Source organism: Gallus gallus, chromosome 10, assembly GCF_016699485.2.
Source record: "Gallus gallus isolate bGalGal1 chromosome 10, bGalGal1.mat.broiler.GRCg7b, whole genome shotgun sequence".
Classification (NCBI taxonomy): Eukaryota; Metazoa; Chordata; class Aves; order Galliformes; family Phasianidae; genus Gallus; species Gallus gallus.
In genome coordinates this window covers 12,488,890-12,510,554 of record NC_052541.1, presented here as the reverse complement: position 1 = coordinate 12,510,554, position 21,665 = coordinate 12,488,890, and the positions used below count along the sequence as shown (strand labels likewise).

Below are 21,665 nucleotides of genomic sequence, written 5' to 3'. Positions count from 1 at the left end.
TCCATGGGTGGCCAGAAGTACTCAAAGAGAGATTTGGGAAAGAAATCTGAAAATACAGAGGGACGCCCTCACCCATTCACTAGGATAGTTTGTGCAAAAGGAGAGATTTGTTGGCCCAAACAGGCAGAAATTCAGAAATTCCAGAAATCTTGAATGTTGGGTCAGTATACGAACAGTTGGTACTTGTTTGTTCTTGCCAACAGTACTTCTTTTGTTCCCGTGTAAAGCATTTCCTCTCTCACTCCATGTGCATCCAGCATTCTGTTTAACGAGGAAGAGAAAGTTGTGTAAGGCTGCTTTTGTACATTTTTAGCTTCTGATTCTAATCCAAAGTGGATGCATATTGTAAGCAAAGTTTAAAAATAAGAAATAAAAAAATTTGAACAGTTCATCATCTCCTATTGCAAACACCTAAACCAAAAAGCAAATTGATCTTGATAGGCAGGTGTCTAAATTAATATGTTAGTATGGAGGGTGTGCTTTTGGTCAACGAGGTGAAAAGCATTGCCCTGTTTAGGCAGCACATTCTTGGAAGGTCTTCAGGCATCAATCTGATGTTCTTATACCTGTTTATTTGATTGGTTTTGCTTTTCAAGTCTACTGTTCTTAATTGGTGGAGTCAACTCTCGCGGACCAGATTTGCACTTCGTAGCTACTCCTAAAAGAGTCACAAAATATTATTGGATATCAGCAGATGTTGGCCTGGCAGATGGATAAGGTAAAAGCTTTGAAACTCGAAAGTCAAACATGGAATGCCAAGTTTTTCAGAAGAGTTGTTGTGCAGAAAAATGGCAGAATTAATAAAGCATCTTTCGTATGCCCTGGTGTTACTGTTTACATGAATTAATGGCCATAGTCGTGCAATGGGTAATGGATTAGAAGCCTCGGCTGTAATTTCCCTTTTTGTACCCAAAGCCATCTGCACATGGAGGAAGGAGAACTCCTTTGTTTTGGATGCTCTACGTTTTGAGCAATGTTTCTAGATTTTCTGTTTCTTCTCCTTGCCAGCTGTTATTTCCATTTGCCTGCCTTTCTCCCACGTTTCTATCCTCTGGTTTCCATTCTGTGTCGCACTTTGCATTGGCTCCTCAGAGGCTGTTAAGATGTAAACGCATCCTGCAATTGTACTGCTGCTTCCCTCTAGTCTATCAACAGCTTATGAGTTCAGCCTTTACAATCTATGGTAGCATCTGAGCTCCTTAAGGAAAAGCTGTTCTTTTTCTGTTATAAGTAGCAGTTGCGCTGCCTTTCACATAACAGAGGAGGTATTTTAAGGTATAATCAATTGGCTCAAATTAGGACCATCTATTGGTTTACTTCTTCCCTACGTGTCTATATATTGCTGTTTTGTTCAGGAACTGCTCCTAACATTAACTTTAAATGTTTGCATTTGGGCTGCTGCTGTTTTTCACATCGAAATGTCAGTTGCATTTGACAAATAGAATAACAAAATAATCATTTTTTTTTCCTCTAATCAACGAAAAATGGTGTTGAATTGCTTAATTACTGGCTTTGCCAGCGCACAGATGGGAAGGCTTTTCAGGTAAGTTGCTCATACAAAATGCCTGAAAATGGGTAGTAATTAACAACTGGCTCTTCATTGGTATGTTAATTATGCTGCCATTTGTCCTGGTGCCTGTCCTTGTTTAAATGCTCGGTTACACTGAACTGAAGCGTTCTCTTCCTGGCAAACACAGAATGTATCAGAACAGTTTGACTCTCAGATATATGCAAATATTTTATGGGAAGCGGCGTGCCACTAAATCACTGAGGTGCGAAGAACAAAAACACTGCGGATTTGTATTCCTCAGAGGCAAAAGCAAAATCTGCTTCTATGGAATGTACGGGCCTGATTTTGAAAAAATGTTCTCCATTACGTTTCCAGTAATAATCCAGAACTCAGTTTTGTGCAAGTGGATGGCTGGAGGGACTCGGTACTGCTGGCTGTGCCCTTTAGGGAAGGTAGGTGGGCGTCTGAGCACTGGGACGTGCTTTTTCCATGCATGCATTTGTGAAACTGCCTTACTTGTAACAAAAGGGTGGAAAATCAAGCTGAACTGGTTATCTTGAATTCAAGGAGAGTTAAAGTAACTTCTTGTGTATGGATCATGGCAGTAGTTTTGAATCTTATTTAATTCACTGTTCTTCTGAGAACACAAACTGCCTTCTGTTACCTGGATGGTGCTTTGCGCAGGGCAGCCCCAGTCTCCAGGTGTTACTGCGATGGATAAAACCAGGCAGCATCCAGCACGTATCTTTAAGTTATTCAGTACTGTCCCGAAGAAGGGCTGACCAGCGATTCAGAATGAAACCAGGATTTTAATTTGCTAAGCCTCTGTCGCATAGAAACTTGTTGGCCTTCCCAATGCTTTGTGAAGTCAGCAATCCCAGAAATTAGGTACTGATTTTGCAACAGTAGCCGTAGGAAGAGGATTACAGGCATAAGTTCCTGTAGTCACAAGGGCTGGGAAAGAGCCCAAGCAACAGGAGCCTGTGCAGGCTGGCCCCGCGGCTGGGCTCAGCTAAACTCAGGTCACTGTGCCTGCTCCTGTGAGTCCTGCTCTTGTCATTTGATATGGGGACGCCAACGGTTTCCTCTCACTTAATTTTTTTAGGGCATCTTTACGAGGTTGCCTTGCCCTCTATGCATTCTGTTCCCCTGTATATGCTCTGCGCTTTCTGTAATGAGTGGTGATTTGACTAAAAGAAAACAGGGCTGCCTAATGAAAACTTCCCTTTATTGTTATGGGATTTTCAGCAGCCTTTGCAATACGATGGCCAATCGTTGGAGGTATATACAGGTTTTCGTTTGCTAATTTCTGCTGTTGATGTTTTCATATATATATAAAAAAAAAAAGGGTGACATTTAATTTGCTGGGCAGTCAGCTTTGTGGGAATAGCAATTGCTGTACTGAACGTCTGAAGTATGCATTTTCATTGTTGAACTTGAAGTAAATGAGCCATCGCTGAGGAAAACACAGGAGCGTTTTCAAGCTCTCGTGTGACGACTGGAAAACAAGAATGCTTTCTGAGTATGTGGGTACAGTCAAAAGGAGGACTGCAGTCCAAATAATTATTCTTCAGCTGCGTTCTTCAGCCTGCATTCAGTATGAGGCACAGTCTGGAAGAAGTCTGACTGTGTCCACCTCCACTGCACCAGTGCCCAGTGTAGGGCTGGGTTTGGCTGCCTCTCACAATAGCCATTAGCAGTTGAGGTGCTGAGGGCAGGTTACCTTCTCTGACGTCACGGTGGTGATTTCCTGCATAGCAAGCAGTGGGCTGTAGCATTAAGAACATCTTAAATGAATATAACAGTCTCCAAAAGTCTCCTGTTAAAGAGTAAGGCTGCAAGAGAGAATTTTCTTCCTTCGTTGCAGCTGTTGGCATTGTGAGTTACGTAGTTTTATAGAAGTCTCTTGTTGCTCTTGCAGGTTAATCAGGCTTGAGAGCTGGTTCTTGAACGAGAGCAGTTTTTGCTTTTATTTTTTCTAAATGAGATACAGTGGTTTTGTACTTGCTGTGAAGCTGTGCTCTCTGAGATGCAGTAGTATATTAAATATATTTTGTTGGCCTTTCACTCAGCAAACAAGCAAACATCAGACATTTCCCAAGTGTTTGCTGACTCAAGACTTAATTCTTATTCTTTTTTTTTCCTTTAAATGCTGTCCTCCTTCAGCCACTTGAGCCCTTTGATTCTGAACTGGAAATGGAACCGAGGCTTAGGATTTTAACACTGTAGTGAAAGGTGCCAATCTGAATTCCTTTTACGATGTTCCTATAGCCTTGAGATAAGACAGTCAAGCCATCATATACTCTCAACATACAAACTGGCTTTCTCCAAAGTTTTCCCTGTTGTTGATTGGTATTTTTCACTTTGGTTTTCATGCATGTTTTGAAAAAGGAGGCTGTGTAAATACTGAAGTAACTTTTGAGGTCAGGCAGCTGTAGGTTGACGCTGTAAAAGAAAACCTTAATTCTGTGGTACTGTAATCCAATTAGAAGTAGATAGGTGGTTTTACTGTTGGCATTTTGGTTGGATAGAATCAGTTGGAGATGTGTGGGCGGAAAGAACATTTACATAAAGTTCATGCTGAATTGTGTTTTGCTTGAGAAAAACTATTCATTACTTGCAGAGCTGGCACATGCTTTTTTAATTCCTTCTCCAAAGTATTACCTGATGACTGTGATGAAAAGGTTGATATGTCATTAAGGAATTGGTTCTGCCTCATCTACTGATGACGTGCACAACCTCTCCTGCCTTTAGCATAACGGAATAAGGTGCGTGCAGAACACCAGTCCTTGCCTTACCCTGGGAGGGTCATGCCTGTGGGAAGTGTTTTGGGATGTGCAGGGTGATGGCCCTGTCTTGGGATGGGATGCTTGGAGGTCAATAACATCTCAGCGTTCAGCTCTGCATCTCCACCTGTACCCCCCTGCTGGGATTGGTTTTCCAAGATCGTCTTCAGGACAAAATGTTCTTTCATCCTTGTTCAATTTAAAACGTCTGTGGTAATTATGAATAAGAATTTCAGAGGCCAATAAATTCTCGCCGTGCAGGGAAATTCTTGGCTGTTACAAGCTGCATGCATTTTTCAGTTTTATTGCTGGCTGGCTGCCTCCTGTCTGAGAGCTGACCGAGAGAAGGTAGACATGTGTACAGGCTCTAGGCAGGGGTCAGATCTACTCCAGCTTTCCTGCTCAGCCATTGACAAGTCCTGTGACATCCCTGTGCCTGCTACTAGCCACCTGATTTCTTCCTGTTCCCCTGGGTACCATTTGCCTGTCCTGCTTTAGGAATGTGCATTCTGGGGTACTATCTTCATTGCATTAAAAGACCATTATAAAATAACATATTTGTGTAAGAGGGTGCTGTGCCCATCCTGCATCAAGTAGGGAATATCTTTCTTTTTTTTCCCTTGTCGTTATGTACTAATTGATAATGTTTTAATAACAGACTTTTACTGCGACCACATTTATGTTGGTCAAGCAAAGAATTTTCCTCCTTTTGGGAAGAAAGGAGATAAGAAGCAGTGTGTGTGTGTGTGTGTGTTTGTATGTATATATGTATATATATGTGTGTATATGTATATACGTGTGTATGTTTGTGTGTGTTCTCCCCCTTGGAAATGGCAGGTATTATTTATTCTAAGCACATAAATTATTAATTTGTGTTTTTAGTGTACAGTGGATACGCTGTTGGGATCATTTTTCTTTAGTGTCTTAGAAAAGTATAGACATGAGTGTTGACATACAAGCATAGACATGACATTGCTAAACTACCAGTGATCCACCTGGCTGTACAATTTTAATATAGGCTTTACGGTTTATTTCTTGCTGTCTTAACTGATGATCACTTAGCCTGCCTTTGAAAACATATTGGTTTGTTCTCAGCCAGATACAATTGCAATTAAGATTGAGAGCAAAACATCGATTGGCTCATGAGCACAAAAACATAAAACTATGTGAAAAATACAGTTTCACTGTGAAAATTGTGCGTCATTTTTCAAGTGTTCGGTGTTTGCTTGGGAGCTGAATTTAAAAATAGGAAAATGCATTATAGAGGGGTATGTGGTTAGTAGGTTAACTTATAATAGTCTTTAAATCAAGTTAATGAGCTCTCTCTGGAAGTAAATATGCTTTCAGAAATCATGATTCTTCCTGACATTGCAATGTAGTGATAAGCTATTTGTGGTGATTTTTTGGTTTTGGTAGAAGCATTGGGCTGTTAGCAGTTGTTTGCTTTCCTCTGTAGAGCTCCTGCAGTTGGAACGTGACTGCCAAGTTTGGCATTCAGAGTAAGTGTATATGTCCTTTGTGCTTGTCTGTGCTGCTCTTCTGTCAGCAAATATGGAAGTTAGAATTTAGTTTGATCAATATTTGTAGACAAATACTCAGCTTGTTTTTTGACAAACATCCAGTTTGTTTGCAGTGAGATTTTTTTGAGTGTCATTCTTCAGTTCCGTGTTTGATGTATCCACAGAACTGTCTGTGTGCTTTTGGGAACAAGTGGCTTGTAATGGATGTCAAATCGTGTTTAATATAAATAAGAGGACATGGGGGGAGAAAAAAGTTTTATTATTATATACTTTCACTTGTGTAGTAGTTTACTGGTTGAACATCCAGTTAATTCTTGTATTTTGTAATGGTGAAAAAGCAATAAGGGCATGGCCTTCAGAGCCAGTTGCTTCCCGAAGCAGAGCTTATCTGGAAGCATAATTAATTGTCTCATTTTAAAATTGGTAATTCTGACTTAAGCAAAGTATAAGGATTCAGTATTATGTAAACTGTACAAGGAATAGCTCTATGTGAAGAAGTTAAGCAGATAAAAGCGCTCCAAAATTCACAACAAATTCTTGGGTGTACAGTAGAAGTAAAGGGACACCAAGGAATCTTGTGCAGTCAAAACAGTGTTTTGTATTGACCATATGCCCATCAAGTTATCCTTTACATCATGTTGATGGAGTGTTCTGTTTGGAGCATGGGTGGGAATGAAAAAGTCCAGAATGTAAAACAAAAATTGCAAACGCAGCTACTGTTGAGTTTCCCAAAGCCTGTGGGTTTCTATTGTTTTTGTTTTTTTATGTTGCTGTTTGCAGACATGAAAGATACAATGCTTGAAATTGCCTAAAAGGCAGAATGTACTAAACAGTGTAATTAACGATCCTGGGGCAGTGAAGAGCAGGAAAATCATTAAGACCCTTATTTGTAATTTGCTTTTTTTACTGTCAAAGACATTTATCTCTTATGGAACTAATCTTCAAGGACAAGAGTAGCTGCTACTGCTGGTTGGTATGTCAGAGAGTGGAGGTTGCAGAAGATGTTCTGAAGGCTCTCCTCTGCTGTCTTCTTCCATTTCTAGATGGAAAAAGATAGGAGGCGTTAATCAGAAAATCTCACTTTCATAGAATCATAGAATGGTTTGGTTTGGATGAGATCTTTAGGATTTCACCTATTGGAGGTTCAGTACGGAGTAAAATGAATTTAGTATTTAATATGCTGGGCTCAGGCTGTGTTTTTATAATGGAATTGTGTGGTTTTTTTCTTCCTCTACTTCTAGAATGCAAACATTGCCTTAGAAATTGTGAGAAAGAGGAGAAATGGGAAATCACTGTGCATCACAAAAAATGTTCTAAAAATAGTGTGATGTTCCTTTTTAGGGTATTTCACGCAAATCTTCTTCTTGCTAATAAACTGGGATGTGGAAATACCTGGAAGACCAATTAATTATCGTAACATCAAATAAGCATCGTTTGCTTGTTGATCAAGCAGAACTGAAGTCATTAGTGCTATCAATAAAATATTGTTTAATGAAAACAAGAGAATTCTGATTACCCAACAGTGCCCAAGGACACTGTAAATATACTGATAATTAAGTGCTTGCTAACAGGAGTTGTTGTTCTGAATAAAATGTAGAATTAACATACCCTTTTGAGTCACACATCAGAAGAATCTTTGTAATAAATAATAAAGGCATTTGAAGGACACGAGTAACTAATTTAGAGTGAATAATTTAAATCAGAGTGGTCTACATTTTAGTCTTTTTAGTTGGACTGTGTTGTTTCTACGCTTTCCACACTTGTCAGACTGGGTGTTTGTGTAGGCTGGGTTGAATCCCAAAGGCCTCAATGCCCAAACATCTCTGAGCATAGCTTGGTCCATGCCTTGTAGGACAGCTCGTGGTCCACTGCTGCAACAACAGCAGTCACTTCAATCTTCCACAGTGGGACTGTCAAACAGTTCCTCAGAAATACTTTGTTCACATCCGTAATGGTCTTCCTTCTCAGTCCCCCATGAGTTGGCCCAGAGAAATGGTGAACAGAAGTGACAACTCTGGGTGTTTGTCCTGTGCTCTGTCCTAGCGGGCTCGTGGGGCACACAGTATCACTCCTGTCTTGGTCTGGTTCTTCAGAGTCATTCAGAGTTGTAAATTTAGGATGAATATTGTAAATATTTGCACCTGTGAGCTTAGGCCATGCTTACCATGTTTTTATATAATGAAAATACATTGTAAGAATATTTATGTTAACAGAGGACCGCACATTAATTCATTCATGAGGAAAATCTCTGCTCGATATTGAAGGCAAATCTTCTCAAAGTTCTTTCAGCTTGAATCAAAAGTTGTAGGCGTAAGTACTTGCGTGCCTTGCATGCTCGTGAAATTGGATAGCTGACTTTATCTCTGCACGCGTTATTATTATTTATTTCTCACAAAACAATTGCATAGGAACTTAGTAAAGTACATTATCCTGTACACTTCTGTTCTATGTGATAATTTTCCAAAGGAAAATGAACCAAGATGAAGAGATTGGGGAAGGGAAAATAGCAATGACAATACAAAGCAGGTAATTGGTCATCAAGAGTAAAGACATAGTATGGCAAGTAGTTAATATTATTATTTGTGAAATAAACGAAGAGTGGGAATTGGCCAATTTCTTACCTTTGTAAGCAAGCTTAAATATAGTGTGCCCTGCTCATCCTTTGAAAACTGGCCATCCTGTCCCTTGGCAAAAGGTTCATCAGGCTCAGCATGCCTTTTCCAGCATTGGCCAATGAAGGTGCTTGAAGGAGAATAAACTCAGGGCAAGCATCTACAGGGCTCCCCTGGGTACATTCCCACCCTCCAGCCATGTGTGTGACTCACAGGCTTCTTGAGCCAGCCCTGATGTTTGTATTTAATAGCACTCAGCGGGTTTCTTTTCCACAATTTCGGGCAGGATCTAAATCCATAAAACCTTCTGACATCTACAGCTTCCCGTTGCAGGGAGCTTGGAGCATCCCACCTGGTCAGGAAGGCTTGGTAAAAATAATCTTGTTTGAGGCATGTAGTTGTGAGGACATCCAGCAAGGGAGATCACCTGGAAGAGTGCAGGAAATAGGGATGGTTGGATGGGCAGACAAGTTTTAGCAATGTGGAGGCAGATGCAGCAGAATTTAGTCAAAATTAGAGTTGCGTTAGTGCAAATGGTGGAATGATGTGAGTTGTTTGGTGGTGGTGGGTTTGTTTGTTTGTTTTGCTTGCAATAGAACAAATTGAGAGCAACTCTGTTGGCTCTTTGCTTTCCTGCTGAGCAACAAAATGTCAGCATCTTACCAAGCCCTTTTAACTGACTAGTTGGATCTTCTGGGGCAGCACCATGTGCAGATGTTTGCTAATTCAGTATGATTGTGCCTGGCCTCAGCATAGCGTCAGCTTCTCCTGCAGCTTCCACTTTACCTCCTGGTGTTTCATTGGTTGAAATACAGCAAGTATTTTGCTTTAAAAAGGAGAAAAAATGTCCTGTATGTGAATTTCTAACTGAGAGCCAACCAAAACAAGCTACACGAGACACACTTGTTAAACGATGAATTAATGGACTGAGCGTGATCTATCTCAGGGAAAACTGAAGGAAAGTCATAGCACTTAATTATTTTTTCATCTTGTTTGTTCGCCCAGGCTGGGCGTATGCTTCTTCAGTTACTGCAAGTTCACTAATGGGTTGGCTTTGGCTGCTCTGCTACACAAAATGAGCCATAGGTTGTGTTTGCTAGGCCTGATGTGGTAAGTAAAAATTACAGAAAATAACTTTGAACGTTACCTTCTGTTTCTTGCATACAACTTATAACTGTGCAGTTATTTTTGGCAAATACCAAATGTCAGAGGAGGAGGGAGGTTCACCATTCATTGTAAATTGAAGTGATGCATTGTGTGGGAAGCCTAATTTTTTTGTAATGCAGAATCATTTAATTAGTACTTTTGCCACGTGTCACTAATACCAACTTAATATCAATAAAACTGGGGCAGATTAAGGCAGAATAAAGTGATGGATTGTTTTATCGGTGCATGGTTGATTATGTAGTGGCCTAGGACCAGCGAGGGTCAGATTCAAACAGCATGAATGATACTACTGCTGCTGACTGCAGTTGTACTGTGACCCTTTAAGTAAGCTAAGCTTCTGCCTCTTCTGTTTTAATAAATGTTGAATTCCATCAGCCTCTTTTAATTTGTTGGGGGGTGGGTGGGGAGGTGTGGACGTTTAGCAGGATTCGTCAGCAAAGTTGGATTTGCTAGCTTATTAGATGGAGCACAAGAAATAGTTCATCTAAGCCAGATGTTGGATAGGACAGGAAGAGATAACAAGGAATTACGAGTGAGAAATGGAAAAACAGCTAGGGAAAAATACATGGGAATATGCGAGAAGGTGAATTGGTGTCTTGCAGTTTGTCAGGAAGGTGGGAGGAATGAAGAAGGTAACCATCCCCTCTTCCCCAAACTAGATGGGTGCTTGAAGGAGGAATTCCCCTGAAGTAGACCAAAATGTTACTGATCAGGGTCTACTTTTAATTTTTTCTCTGCATCTTGCCTCCTTTTGCCCATCCTCATGGGGCTGGACTGCAGGGCATGCAGAACGGGTGCTTCGTACTGAGAGGCCAGGACTTCCCCAATGGGTCCTGTGGGCACAGCAATGAAGTGCGCAGGCACTGCAAACATTTTCAGCCCCATGGCTTCACCTGCTGCTCTCCCAGTCTACTGGTGGGACGTATTAGATGTCTGATAGGTTTGCTGCATTGCCCTCATAGCTGTTAGTGTCTTTTCTGGGGTCATGGCAAAGATGGTGATCTTTGACCATTAGTTAGGGCATCTCTTGTATGGTTTCTGACTGTCTCTGCTGATCAGCTGGTCCCCCAAAATGATTGGCTTAACTGCATCGTTTTTTCCCTTAGTATTTACCTGTGATGCAGAAGGATGAGAAATCTCTGATTTAAATCCTTAAAAAAAGGAGCATTTCTTTGATAACTCACTGTGCCCTAATTTTTCTTCAAGATTCTGAGGGGGCCTCCCCCCTTCAAAATACAGAGCAAGAGCATCTCGCTAGAGGGGAAATTGTTAAATGAAGCAAGATTTATCCATTAATCCTAGAAGCTCTCCCTATCTAAGTCACTGGTTCCAGAACCTAAACGGTTAAAGTGGAAAATGTTAGTAATTTTGCTGCAAATAAATTGATCAGTATGCAAGACGGTTGTCACTGGCTGAATCATGGTCCACAGTTAAGGTAAACAGATCTGTGATGACATTTTCTGAGCAGAATACCAATGCTGCTACATTTCTTCCCAGAGGTTTCTGACACTTCTTATATGCGGATAAAATCCCTCTCCAAGAAGGTGTTGCTCACAGGAAAGAAATAGCATCTTTGAAAGAGTCTTCTCTAAAGGTGGGATTTATTGTATTTCCTGATTTATTTGCTTTGAGAATTGTGTTAAAGGACGTAGAAGGGGATGTTTTTGCTTTCCTGCTTATTCTTTCGGTGCAGCAGATCTTTCTGATTTGGAATCTATTTCAAGTCTCTGGCAGTGAAATGCAATAAAACAGTATTTAGCAGAGTTATCGAGAAGAATGTAAATACTGTAATTGTTATGGTCTCTGAAAGAGGTCTCTCATTTTATAATCTCTGTGGTTAACATGCAAGTGCGATGACTAAATATATAGTTAGCTTTTAGCATAGGTGTTTCTGTGAAATGTTTTTGGCTATGTGTGTGATGGCTTCGTATGTTCATTGCCATATTCTAAAGAGATACGATTTGGTTTATTCTTAAATGTCTCTGTGCAAGGCAGAACTCCCCCTCTGCAACTGACTGCAATCAGAACCTCTGCTGACATGCATCAAACTCCTGAATGACTTTAGGGTATGAAAAATACAGAATCCAAAAAAGATTTTGAAATCTGTTTTCTCAGAACATATAAAATGTCTGTGGATGTTGCTGTTAAGGGGAGAGGGTGCATGCATAATGCTGTATTTAGATCTACATTTGCTTTGAGGTAATCGACGTCTCTGTCATTCTATGGATTAACAGGTGAAAATCTGTTACATGTGTTTATATAAGTAGAATCTCATCAGTTTAATCAGATAGCAGTATCTGCCTTCAATCCTGTTTATTGCACTAAATACTGGAGGATAGGAGAGCCCTGTGAGGAGCAGAGCATGCTCAGTGATATCTGACATGTCAGAGCAATCTGGAGCTGGTCCTTAAAGTCAGTGTCGGAGATCCCAAGTCTGCTGAAGTGGGTAGCAGCTCCTCTAGGCTGGGAGCTTGAAGTTTGGCTTTAAGAGCCTTGATTTAATAACGTCAAACTTGAGAGGAAGGTCCAGATGGACCCAGCTGTTATCCCCTCCAGTGGTGCTCCTGGTTGCAGTTTGCATGTGCTTGCAAGGTATCCCCACACAGCACTGAGCTGATTTGTGTCTTTCGCTGTGTGAGGTGTATGCTAATCCCTATAGCTGTATCTCTGTGACGGTTTGAGATGAGCTTGGAGTTTCCTGGGGCTAGATCCCTACGTTTTAGCTGCTTATTTTTAATGTACGCTTTCCTTTTTTGTTCCACACACACACAAAAAAGAGTAATCCATAAATAATTTCGGAGTGTCATATCTACAGCACTGGAGAAAAGTGTAATATCAAGGCTTGACGTGTTCAGCAGTAAATTTAATTCTGGATGGAAAGAGGAGGACTGATGCTGCTTTTCCAGTGCACGCTGATGCTGTCTCTGGGTTCGCATGGCTCCTCAGGGCTCCGCGGGGTGGATGTGAGAAGCAGGGCAGAGCCAGGCAGGTCCTGCACCGGGCAGTGATGAGGTGAGGCCTCGTAGGTTGGCTGCTCTGTAACTGGAAGAATATCCACTAAAGTGTGTTCTGGTGAGTTCTATTTTAATAGCATTTCTGTGTTCTTTGGCAGAGCTGCAGGTCACTTTCTAACTTTGACATGAAATGCTGTGTATATTTTTCAGTAGAAAAGCGATGTTCATTCAACTCTAAGAAACTTCTTGTAGATGATTTTTCAGAGTCCTGCTGTGATGGTTACTGATGATTTTTCTTGAACATTCAGCGTGACATTGTTTTACTTTCTGAACACACACCTTTACTCTCTTGTTGTAATTTTGGGTACCATAGGCACTGTTTGTCTTATTTCTGTTGGCAGGAGGAAAGTCCGCTCGAGAAGGTCCAATCTCAGAAAGAGAACAGCTTGTTTTCTAACGTTCATTGCTGCTGAAGCACTTCTGTGAGCATCAGCATTAACATGTGTGTGGACGTGGGCCAGGAACATGATCCTTGTATTGATTGATCTATTTCTTTATTTATTTGATTATTGTGTTTCCAGTGTAGCACCTGGTTCTGCAGTGCTGGGTCAGGCATCTGCCTGAGTAATCAGGGACCTGTGGAAAGAGGTTTACTCAACCTAATCTGGGCGCATATGCATCGGATGGTGCTTCACTTCTGTTTTACTGCTCAGTAAAGTTACCTTCAACAATCATCTCTTACTTCTAGACCTTTAAGAGGAGACGAATCCTACCCTTCTCTTGGTTTGTCGTCAGTTTTGTTTTATGCTTGTGGAAAATGAAGGTACAAGAGTTTCTCATCCATATTACAAATACAGTATTACTTTCACTCTGAAAATGCAACTCAGTTGATTTGATTTTTTTTTTAATGATGACTACTTAAAGAAAAAAAAAATCTTCTTGGTGATTTATGCCGAGATGTGTTTCTGAGTGATAGGGACACTTTGCAGGTACATCTATGGCATTTTTACCATCTGTTTTAACAAATGAGTCAGCAGAGTGTTTCAAAATGACCTTCGGTTATGTTCACGAAGTGTGAGTTGGAATGCTTCAAGTGAGTGATCAACATTAGGATGCTATGAGTACTTCTTTTGCTGAAAATAGTTTGATCGGTTGTTTAGATGCTCATGCTTTCATTTATATGGAAATATGTTAATATACATTAATGCAGTGTTTCCATGTAGCAGAAGATTTAGAGGCAGCAGGGCTCTCTGGGATGGCAATCTAGGCAGAGGTCTCTTTGTCCTTGCATGCTTTTTTGAAAACCATTGGATGAGTATTTTGCTGTTGCTTTTTATTTGAAAAGCAGTTAATAAAAGTAAATGCACCAGAAGAAATTCATGAAATCATTGAACAGATAAAATGTTATTATTTGAGATGCATAATGCTGCATAATGGATTTATATAAAGTGTGGCAGAGATGAAGTGCTCTCCAAACATAATGAAAGAAACATGGATTCCTGCTTCCGTAATTGAAGTTCTGTTGTAGTTATCTGTTGGGAAGAATGGCAGGATTTTTGAACAGATTTGCTTTCCATTAGCAGATATATTTATCTGTAGCTCTGGATACCCAGCCAAGTTAAAAAAAAAAAAAAAAAATAAAAAAAAATGTTGGAAGGCAGATGCTTTTTTTTCATGATAATTAAATGTTGTGACTGTAGATTTTTACTTCCGAAGCGAGTGTAGTTTGTCTGCATTTACAAAGTTTTAATTGCTTGCATGCCTTACAAGAGTTGCACAGAGATAAAATGTGCTTAATCCATTGGACAGGAGAAAAGGATATAAATACATTATAGTCCATTTTTCTTTTTTAAACTGTAATAGACTGTTACTAATAGGCTGTAAAAATACTTGCCATTAGTGGTCTGAAGGTGTCAGGTGTGCTGTTGCTGTTTCTCAGGTCAAAGATTTGAGGCTGTGGATGTCATTAAGTTGGGGCTGTGTCATGGAATCATATAGTGGGTTGGGTTGGAAGGGACCTCAGAGGTCATCTAGTTCCAACCCCCAGCACTGTTCAGGGTTGCCAACCACAATATCAGGCACTGGATCAGGCTGCCCAGGGCCCCATCCAACCTGGCCTTAAGCACCTCTGGGGATGGAGCACTGGCAGAGGGGTGAATGCCTGCGTTTGGGGCTCGGGACAGCTCTATGAAGTGCCATGCTGAAATACAGGAAGGCTTGCAGCTCTTCCGAGTTCAGGCTGGTCTTTGGAATACTGCTAGAATATAAGTAATAAAACAAAAGCATCACCCGGGAATCCATTGCTACTCTAAACTCTTGACTTCTTTGGAGGACTGAGATGTCTCTGAAGTTTTATTTTTCTCAGTACCTACAGCTACACTTGTCTTGGAAATGCAGCTCTGCCTATCTGTACGGGGCAGTTTAGCTACTGAAAGAGGTTGTTGGCCTTCATCTGACAGCCTGCCTGAGAAGCAGAGCTGTGGCAGTCTCAAGAGAACTGAAATGCAGAGGTACCTGCTGTACGCTGTGCTCTCTCGACTGCCTCCCAAGGCACTCTTAATGGCTATTGATAAACCTAGGCTTGTTGTAAGGGGGCTGAAAATTTCCTCGGCTTTGGTGGGAGAGCATTTCTTTCTCTTAGAGGCGATAAGAAGAAAGCTTTTCCCTGCTTGTTTTTGAAAGAGCCTTTCTCTAATTTTGTCACTGCTGTTGTCTCCTTGGGGGCGGTGGATTAAAGGTTTTTCTCTCTCTCTTTCCCTGCTTCTGTCTTACAGAAATGGCATCCGATATTCCTGGCTCGGTGGCCTTGCCGGTGGCACCGATGGCGAGCGGCCAAGTGAGAATGGCAGGGTCCATGCCTTCCAGAGGGGGAAAGCGACGCTCCGGGTAAGGCATGACTTCAGGGCTGAAACTGGAAATATCCATCTGTGTATGTATGCTTATTATGTAATGTTGGTGTAGGTAACTGTCTTGTGGCATTAGTCACCGCTGTTCTGTTTTTCTCTTCATGTATCTGCTCTTCCTGCAAGATCAAACTTGCTGATAAGAGTACTGTTTGTTGTTTTGCACACTTCAAAAGGTTTTCAGATTTGGCAAAGCATCCAGAAGCAGAATTTGGATCCTGTGGCTGTTTTTCATGTAACGATTGCGCGTTGCCTACATCTGTTTAATCTCAAAAGGAATTCATCATGTGAATAAATGTAGCAAGATTTGTTCTTGCTTGTGCATACTGACTTATCCAGCTTCATCTGAAAACTGGACCTGGAATCTCTCAAATAGATGCCTTCTTTTGAGAATGATTTCTTTATAGTCCCAGGTACATGGAAAGCATAAGCAGCCTCTCTGTTCGATGTTTGTGGTCTGTGACATTCTAAGCCTCAGTGGAACTGCAGCAGAGTCTCTCCAGCCTGGGGAGAAGGAGCCTAAATCAAGTTGAGCTCCTCACCTAGCTGAGTGTCCTGCTAGAGAAAAAAATCTGTTTTTTCCAGATGTAAAAGTTGATGTGATGTAGCCATAGCTTTTCCACATCAGGTTGTTCTGTGGCAACTCATAGAATTGTAGTAATCTGTATTAGAAGAAAGGTGTTTCGAGAGCTACAGAAGAACAACAAACCACTCTCTAATATTATCAAAAATACTTAAAAATAAAGAAATAAAGGCTTTATCGCCTATAGATCATCACTTGCAATTCTTTCCCCGAGATCTCTCCAATACAATTGTACCTGTGAAAGAGATGGATTGGTCTTATATTTAGCCCTAAATATTGCAGTGGAAGGACTCAGAATGAATGGTAGTGTGAATAAAATCTTTACTGATAGGCACCTGGTGAGAAGCCCGAATTCCCTGTGAGAGCCATCCAGTACCGGGTGCCGGGTCGAGGAGCAGTGCTGGATGGAGTCTCTCACTCCTGGAATGAGTTGAGGAAGGACAGTAGGGACCAACCTTACCTTGGGTGCAGAATTGGGCTTGTGGGGGTTGCCTGGGAGGAGGGGCTTCCTTTGGTCAGGATGGTTGTTCCCCTTTGAGCGTGCTTCCATATGCTGAGCCAATTGTATAAGATTGCTTGGAAAATTTACCTGAAATCTGTTTTTGACAGGCACTACATTCATATTGGGAAACATTTTAGTGACAAAGCCTGTGCAAACAAGCCCTCACAAGAAGAAACAGGGCGTTAACAACTTTGATTCATTGCTACATAGCATGTATAACCTCTTGTGCTTTTGAGTTAAAGGACACTTGATCTCTTTTTTTTTTGATCATAAGCCATGACAAGTATGCACACCGGTTTGCAAATGTGGTTGCCAAGGGTTGATGCTGCTGACTGTGAAATCTTCTGATTATACTAGGTACTGATTTGATAATTAATTGAAGGCTGTACTTTAAACACTGCATTTTAAATATCATCAATCCATTTGCAGGGAAGGGGAGTGAGGGAGGATGGGAGGAACGTAAAATCAAATTATTTGAAATGTATTTAATATGCAAATTCAGTGAATAAGATGGTATACATTTGCAGCTGTATCCAGACTGTGGCATTTCATCTGTGCACCGTGGCTCTAAACCAGCAGCCCTTCTTCAAGCCTGAGCCAAGGGTGCATTTTTTTCCTTTGCTGTGCAGTATTCAGGCCTGGAGGGAAAGAATGCCTGCTGTGTCTGATGCCTTGTAGCGTCTCTTTGAACAAAGTTGCAGCTAAGACTTGGTCCTTTCATTACTGCCCTGGTGGTACATCTTTGTGCACCTAAATCCTTGGGCATTTTAGAAATGGCTGCTTTGTGTCGGGCATAAAGGAATATAGCTCTGAACGCAGTCGTTTTTTCTAGCTTCAGTTATCTCTGAAAATTGTTTCTTTTCTCATAATTGCTGAGGCAAGCTGGCAGAATAATTGCTGCGTGGAGTTGAATGTAGATCAGTTTGAGCTCATTGGCTATCCAGGAGGTGTTTCTGTGGTGCAGGCATTCAGCTTCATTGACAGCTCAGAAAAATATTTTTCCTTTCTACAGATTACACCGAGTGCTTCATAGAAAAAAGTGAGAGCCTAGTAGTGTGTAAGCTAATACATTGCTGTGATCAATAACTTCCTCGCATAAGGTAGTTTTTCTTGAGGCTTTGCTGTATTGGAGGTTAAGGGGCTTTTTCTGCAGTCAGGGAGGGCTGAGTTCTTGTGTTTTTACAGTTGCATTGGTTCTGTTCCATTCCATCGCACACTCCTGTCTTGTCTCTAATGCAGAACTGGGAGATCTGAGCAGGTCTGACCGCTGCCCCATCTCTCCCCCCCACCTCGTACTGCACGAGGGGCTGCAGTGCAGGCCCCATACACAGCTCGGTGCTGCCCTCAGCTCACCTCTCTGCCCCTTCCCGTGCTGAACATACTCAGCATTGCTTGGGAATTTTCCATGGCCATTTTGCTTCAATGCTCAAATCCCCTCCCATCTCATTTTTAAGCTGTGCAGAACCTTCTTATGTTTCTTTTTTCTTTTTCTTTTTTTTTTTGTTAGCTTGTTTTTTGCATGGAAATATTTCTAATTAAATATAAATAAAAAACATCTTTGTCACATTACTTATGTTGCTCACATGTCCTTTTGAGGCAAATATATTTTAGTAAGTACCTCATACATCAGTTCCTTTCACAGATTGATGTGAGCGGTGTGAAAAAGGAAAACAAGATTTATACTCTTCAAAACAAAGGAGCGCAGTGCAGCTCTTTTTCAAGTCTCTTTTTAATGGGAATTTTAAATGAAGATAAGATACTCTTTCAGTAACTTCTGAAATGTTATCATTTGTCTTCTTTGAGGCTGTTTCCACTGTTTTGCTAATGTGCAGTATGTTCTATCTGCACAGAAGATCTTATCTGCCAGGGTAGAGGAGTTTGTTGGAATATTATTTTGGTGTGTTTTGCTGTGTTCGGCTAAAGGTTGCAGCTGATTCCCTATCTTTCACTTTGCCTTACTTTAAAGCAGATGCGGTGATTCAGTCGGGGAGCTGAAATCACTGGATTTAAACCTGAGATATTTATTTCATGTAGAGCACCAAAATTAGGAAACTTGTTTATTAACAAAAATGGGATGGGGATACACTTCCATTTTTACAAATACTGTCATTTTTATGCACTTCATGTAATTTTTTTGTTGTTTTTTTTTTCATTTGGAAAAAAGTTGAGATTTTCTAGTAGTCTTACAAAGCAAAGATCTTATTTAAAGATTTGAGACTGCTGCAGTCTGGTAGCAGACTATGGTGAGCCTACTGTAAATATGGTAGAAATGACCTATGGAAGTTGAAAAATCAGGATCTCATAAGAAGAGAAACAGATATCCAGCCACTTGGGTAAACTGATGAGTTGCTTCCAAATGGGTGAGTGGGGCTGTGCATACAGCATGGGCTGCAAGACTGAGCCTTTGGCTCTCATCAGTTTCTCTGTCATTTTCTGTATTATATTTTAGAAATAATAAAGTAGACTCAGTTCAGTAGAGCCAACATTTGGTTTGGTGTGGTGACGGGGAAATTCATCTCTTAGCACTCAGTTGAAGTATTTCATTGGAAGCCAGGAAAATACCAAGGCGTATAATCCTAATGCATTGGAGCGGAAGAAAAAGGGAATACAAAATGAATGCATCCCAGTTGAATCTCTGAGGAAGGGTCCTGGCGTATCACAGGACGTGTGGCCGGCCGCTGGAGGTCGGTGTTGTTCTGCACAACACAGCTGTGAGGTCACTGCCAAAGGAAGTGATTTACAGGCTGGATTTGGTGATAATTGGGTGAGCAAAAATGCAATTTCTTGTGAAAATGATGATTGCATCAAACTTAACCAAATTAAAGATGTATTTCTTCTTAAGACTCCTTTGGGAAAATGGTTTTCTCCCTGCTTCCTCTAGCAATGAATAACCACTATTGCCATCTGGAAAATATTACTGTGCCTTTTCTCATATCGTTTCCAATTCCTTTACATATTTGCTGCTTGTGTCCTGATTGAATGTAGGTTGCTGTGAGTCAGATGCATCTTTTATAGACCAGTCTGTCTTGAGCAAAATAAAGAAGCGAGCCTGTACTGTCTAGCTGGAGCACATACTGCTGTACGTTCATTTAATTATGAAGAGTTCTTACACCATTGTTCCCATACTCTGAGCATACAAATCTTAATGTTTAATTTGAAACGTTTTTTAATATTGAGATAAATATCATTGTCACTTTGCAGGGTTTTGCCTTTAATATGACATACCTATTGTTAACGTGAAGTGGTAGAGACATTGAATTGGTAATTATATCAAACTTATTACATTGAAATGTTAGGAAACTTGGAATGTGAAGAAACCCAACAAAACCCTTTATAAAACAAAACTGATTTCCAATCTACATTAATTACTTTTAAGTGGCTGCTCAAGGTTCTGTCATGCTAACATACTTCCTTATTAAAATTAATATATTGATACAGTAATTGTACCTGAAAATTTTATATTGGCTTGGTTCTTAGTCTGATGTAGTGCCAAAGTCACCTCTGTTATTAATGGGACATCTATTTGTCCTTCATATCTCTTCATAGAGATGTAAAGTGCTTGGAAACATTACTCCTTTTACAGAATTTGTAGCAACTTAACATCAACAGGAAGGAGGTAATCATTCTGCCTGACATAGGAGAGTAATGTAGTTGGCTAATTTAGGAGGTTAATCTTCCCAGTCTCACTGCGCTACAAGTGAGGAAAGGTTCCTGCTTTCTGTGGCTCCCCAGAGCAGCCCAGCTGGATGGCTGGGATTTGGCCCAAGGAAAACCTCATCTCTTCTGTTGACTTAAGGAGGTCTTGGACATGAAGCAGGTAAGTTAGGTAGACCCATAGGTCACTTCAATGTGGCCTAGATGAGTACTGCAGTGTAATTGCCATCTACAGGCTGGCTGGTGATTCTTGTGAGATGATTGGTAGTATAGGACAGGGCTAAACAATGTACCACAGTTAAAATCAATGGAGGCAAAGTACGTAATCTTCTCAGAAAAGAGGATGGGAGTTTATTCTGCTCTACCTCTAATGTAATCTTTTGAATGGGACAAAAACAGTGTGTACCTGCAGAACTTTATATTCTTTAGGCAGAATTTCAGTTCTCTTGCACGGAGTCTGTACTGATTTCTGTAGGCTTCTATCAGGCCTAAGAGAAAGTTCTTATGACCACAGGAGCTGCACTTGTCTAATATTTCCTATTACTTGTTAATATAGGCAGTGCAGATTTTAGAAGAGCAGAACAGAGTGAGGGTTTATTTGTTGTTAGTTTGTTAGCTTGTGTTCCTCATATTCCTGGCTCCATCCTGAGCTACTTCTAGGGGATCTGGAGAGTGTGTATGAGACTGGAATCTACAGCCATTAACACCTCCAGTTAAAATACAAACTAAACAAGTTTGAGAACTGCTGGCTTGAATGTGCATATCACCATTGCCAATTTCATGATTACATATTTGGAAATCTTCCTTTTACAGAATGGATTTCGATGATGAAGATGGGGAGGGACCCAGCAAATTTTCAAGGTGAGCCTTCATAAGGAGTTGGCCAAATGGTTGACTCTTTCAGTGGAGGAAGACAGCTGTCTCACTACTGCTATTTTAAAGTCTGTTGGCAACTTCTTCAGCCCATACCCGCTCAACTTGTCTTAAATTTTAGTTAGTTTTTTACCTGCTTCCTCTGCAGATTAGGCATACTGGCAGAAATTTGGTCAACGTAGCTATTGGCTTGCAAAGACAGTATGTTTGTGTCTTAATTTCATCTCCAGCTAAAAATTGCAATTTTTCTCATTTGAGTATTTATCATCTCACTTAGTATTTCAGCTGCTAAATGAGCTTTGGTTATTTGACATTGCTGCAGTTGTCTTTCTGCCACTGAAAACAAATTTTATTTTGAACTTAGCTCAGATGTTAACTACGTGTTAAGACAATATGACAGATCCTAGAGGTGTGGATTGTTTTTGTTGAGATTAAAGCTCATTACGTACCATTAGGTGTAACTGGATAGTAAAAGTTGCCAAAATAAATGTTACAGTTAACGTGTAATATTCTATGCTAGAAATAAAAACAAATATTAAAGCATCATTGCCATTTTTCACTTTTCCTTTTGTTCTGATCACACTATCTGCATTTTTTTTCA

The 21,665-nt window shown here is 40.6% G+C and overlaps 1 protein-coding gene across 6 annotated transcripts in view; it reads left to right on the top strand.

The window, feature by feature from the left end:
- Nucleotides 1–21,665, top strand: part of ARNT2 (aryl hydrocarbon receptor nuclear translocator 2) — a 93,024-nt gene that overhangs the window by 4,108 nt on the left and 67,251 nt on the right. For 4 of the 6 annotated variants that reach the window (XM_015292042.4, XM_015292040.4, XM_025153947.3 and 1 more), the window contains exons 2-3: nucleotides 15,324–15,435; nucleotides 21,005–21,052. In XM_015292042.4, coding sequence (XP_015147528.1) covers nucleotides 15,324–15,435; nucleotides 21,005–21,052 — 160 coding nt within the window. Of the gene's footprint in view, nucleotides 1–1,656; nucleotides 1,963–11,047; nucleotides 11,190–15,323; nucleotides 15,436–21,004; nucleotides 21,053–21,665 lie in introns of those variants that run through there. The other 2 variants (XM_015292043.4, XM_004943837.5) reach the window with 2 other exon arrangements.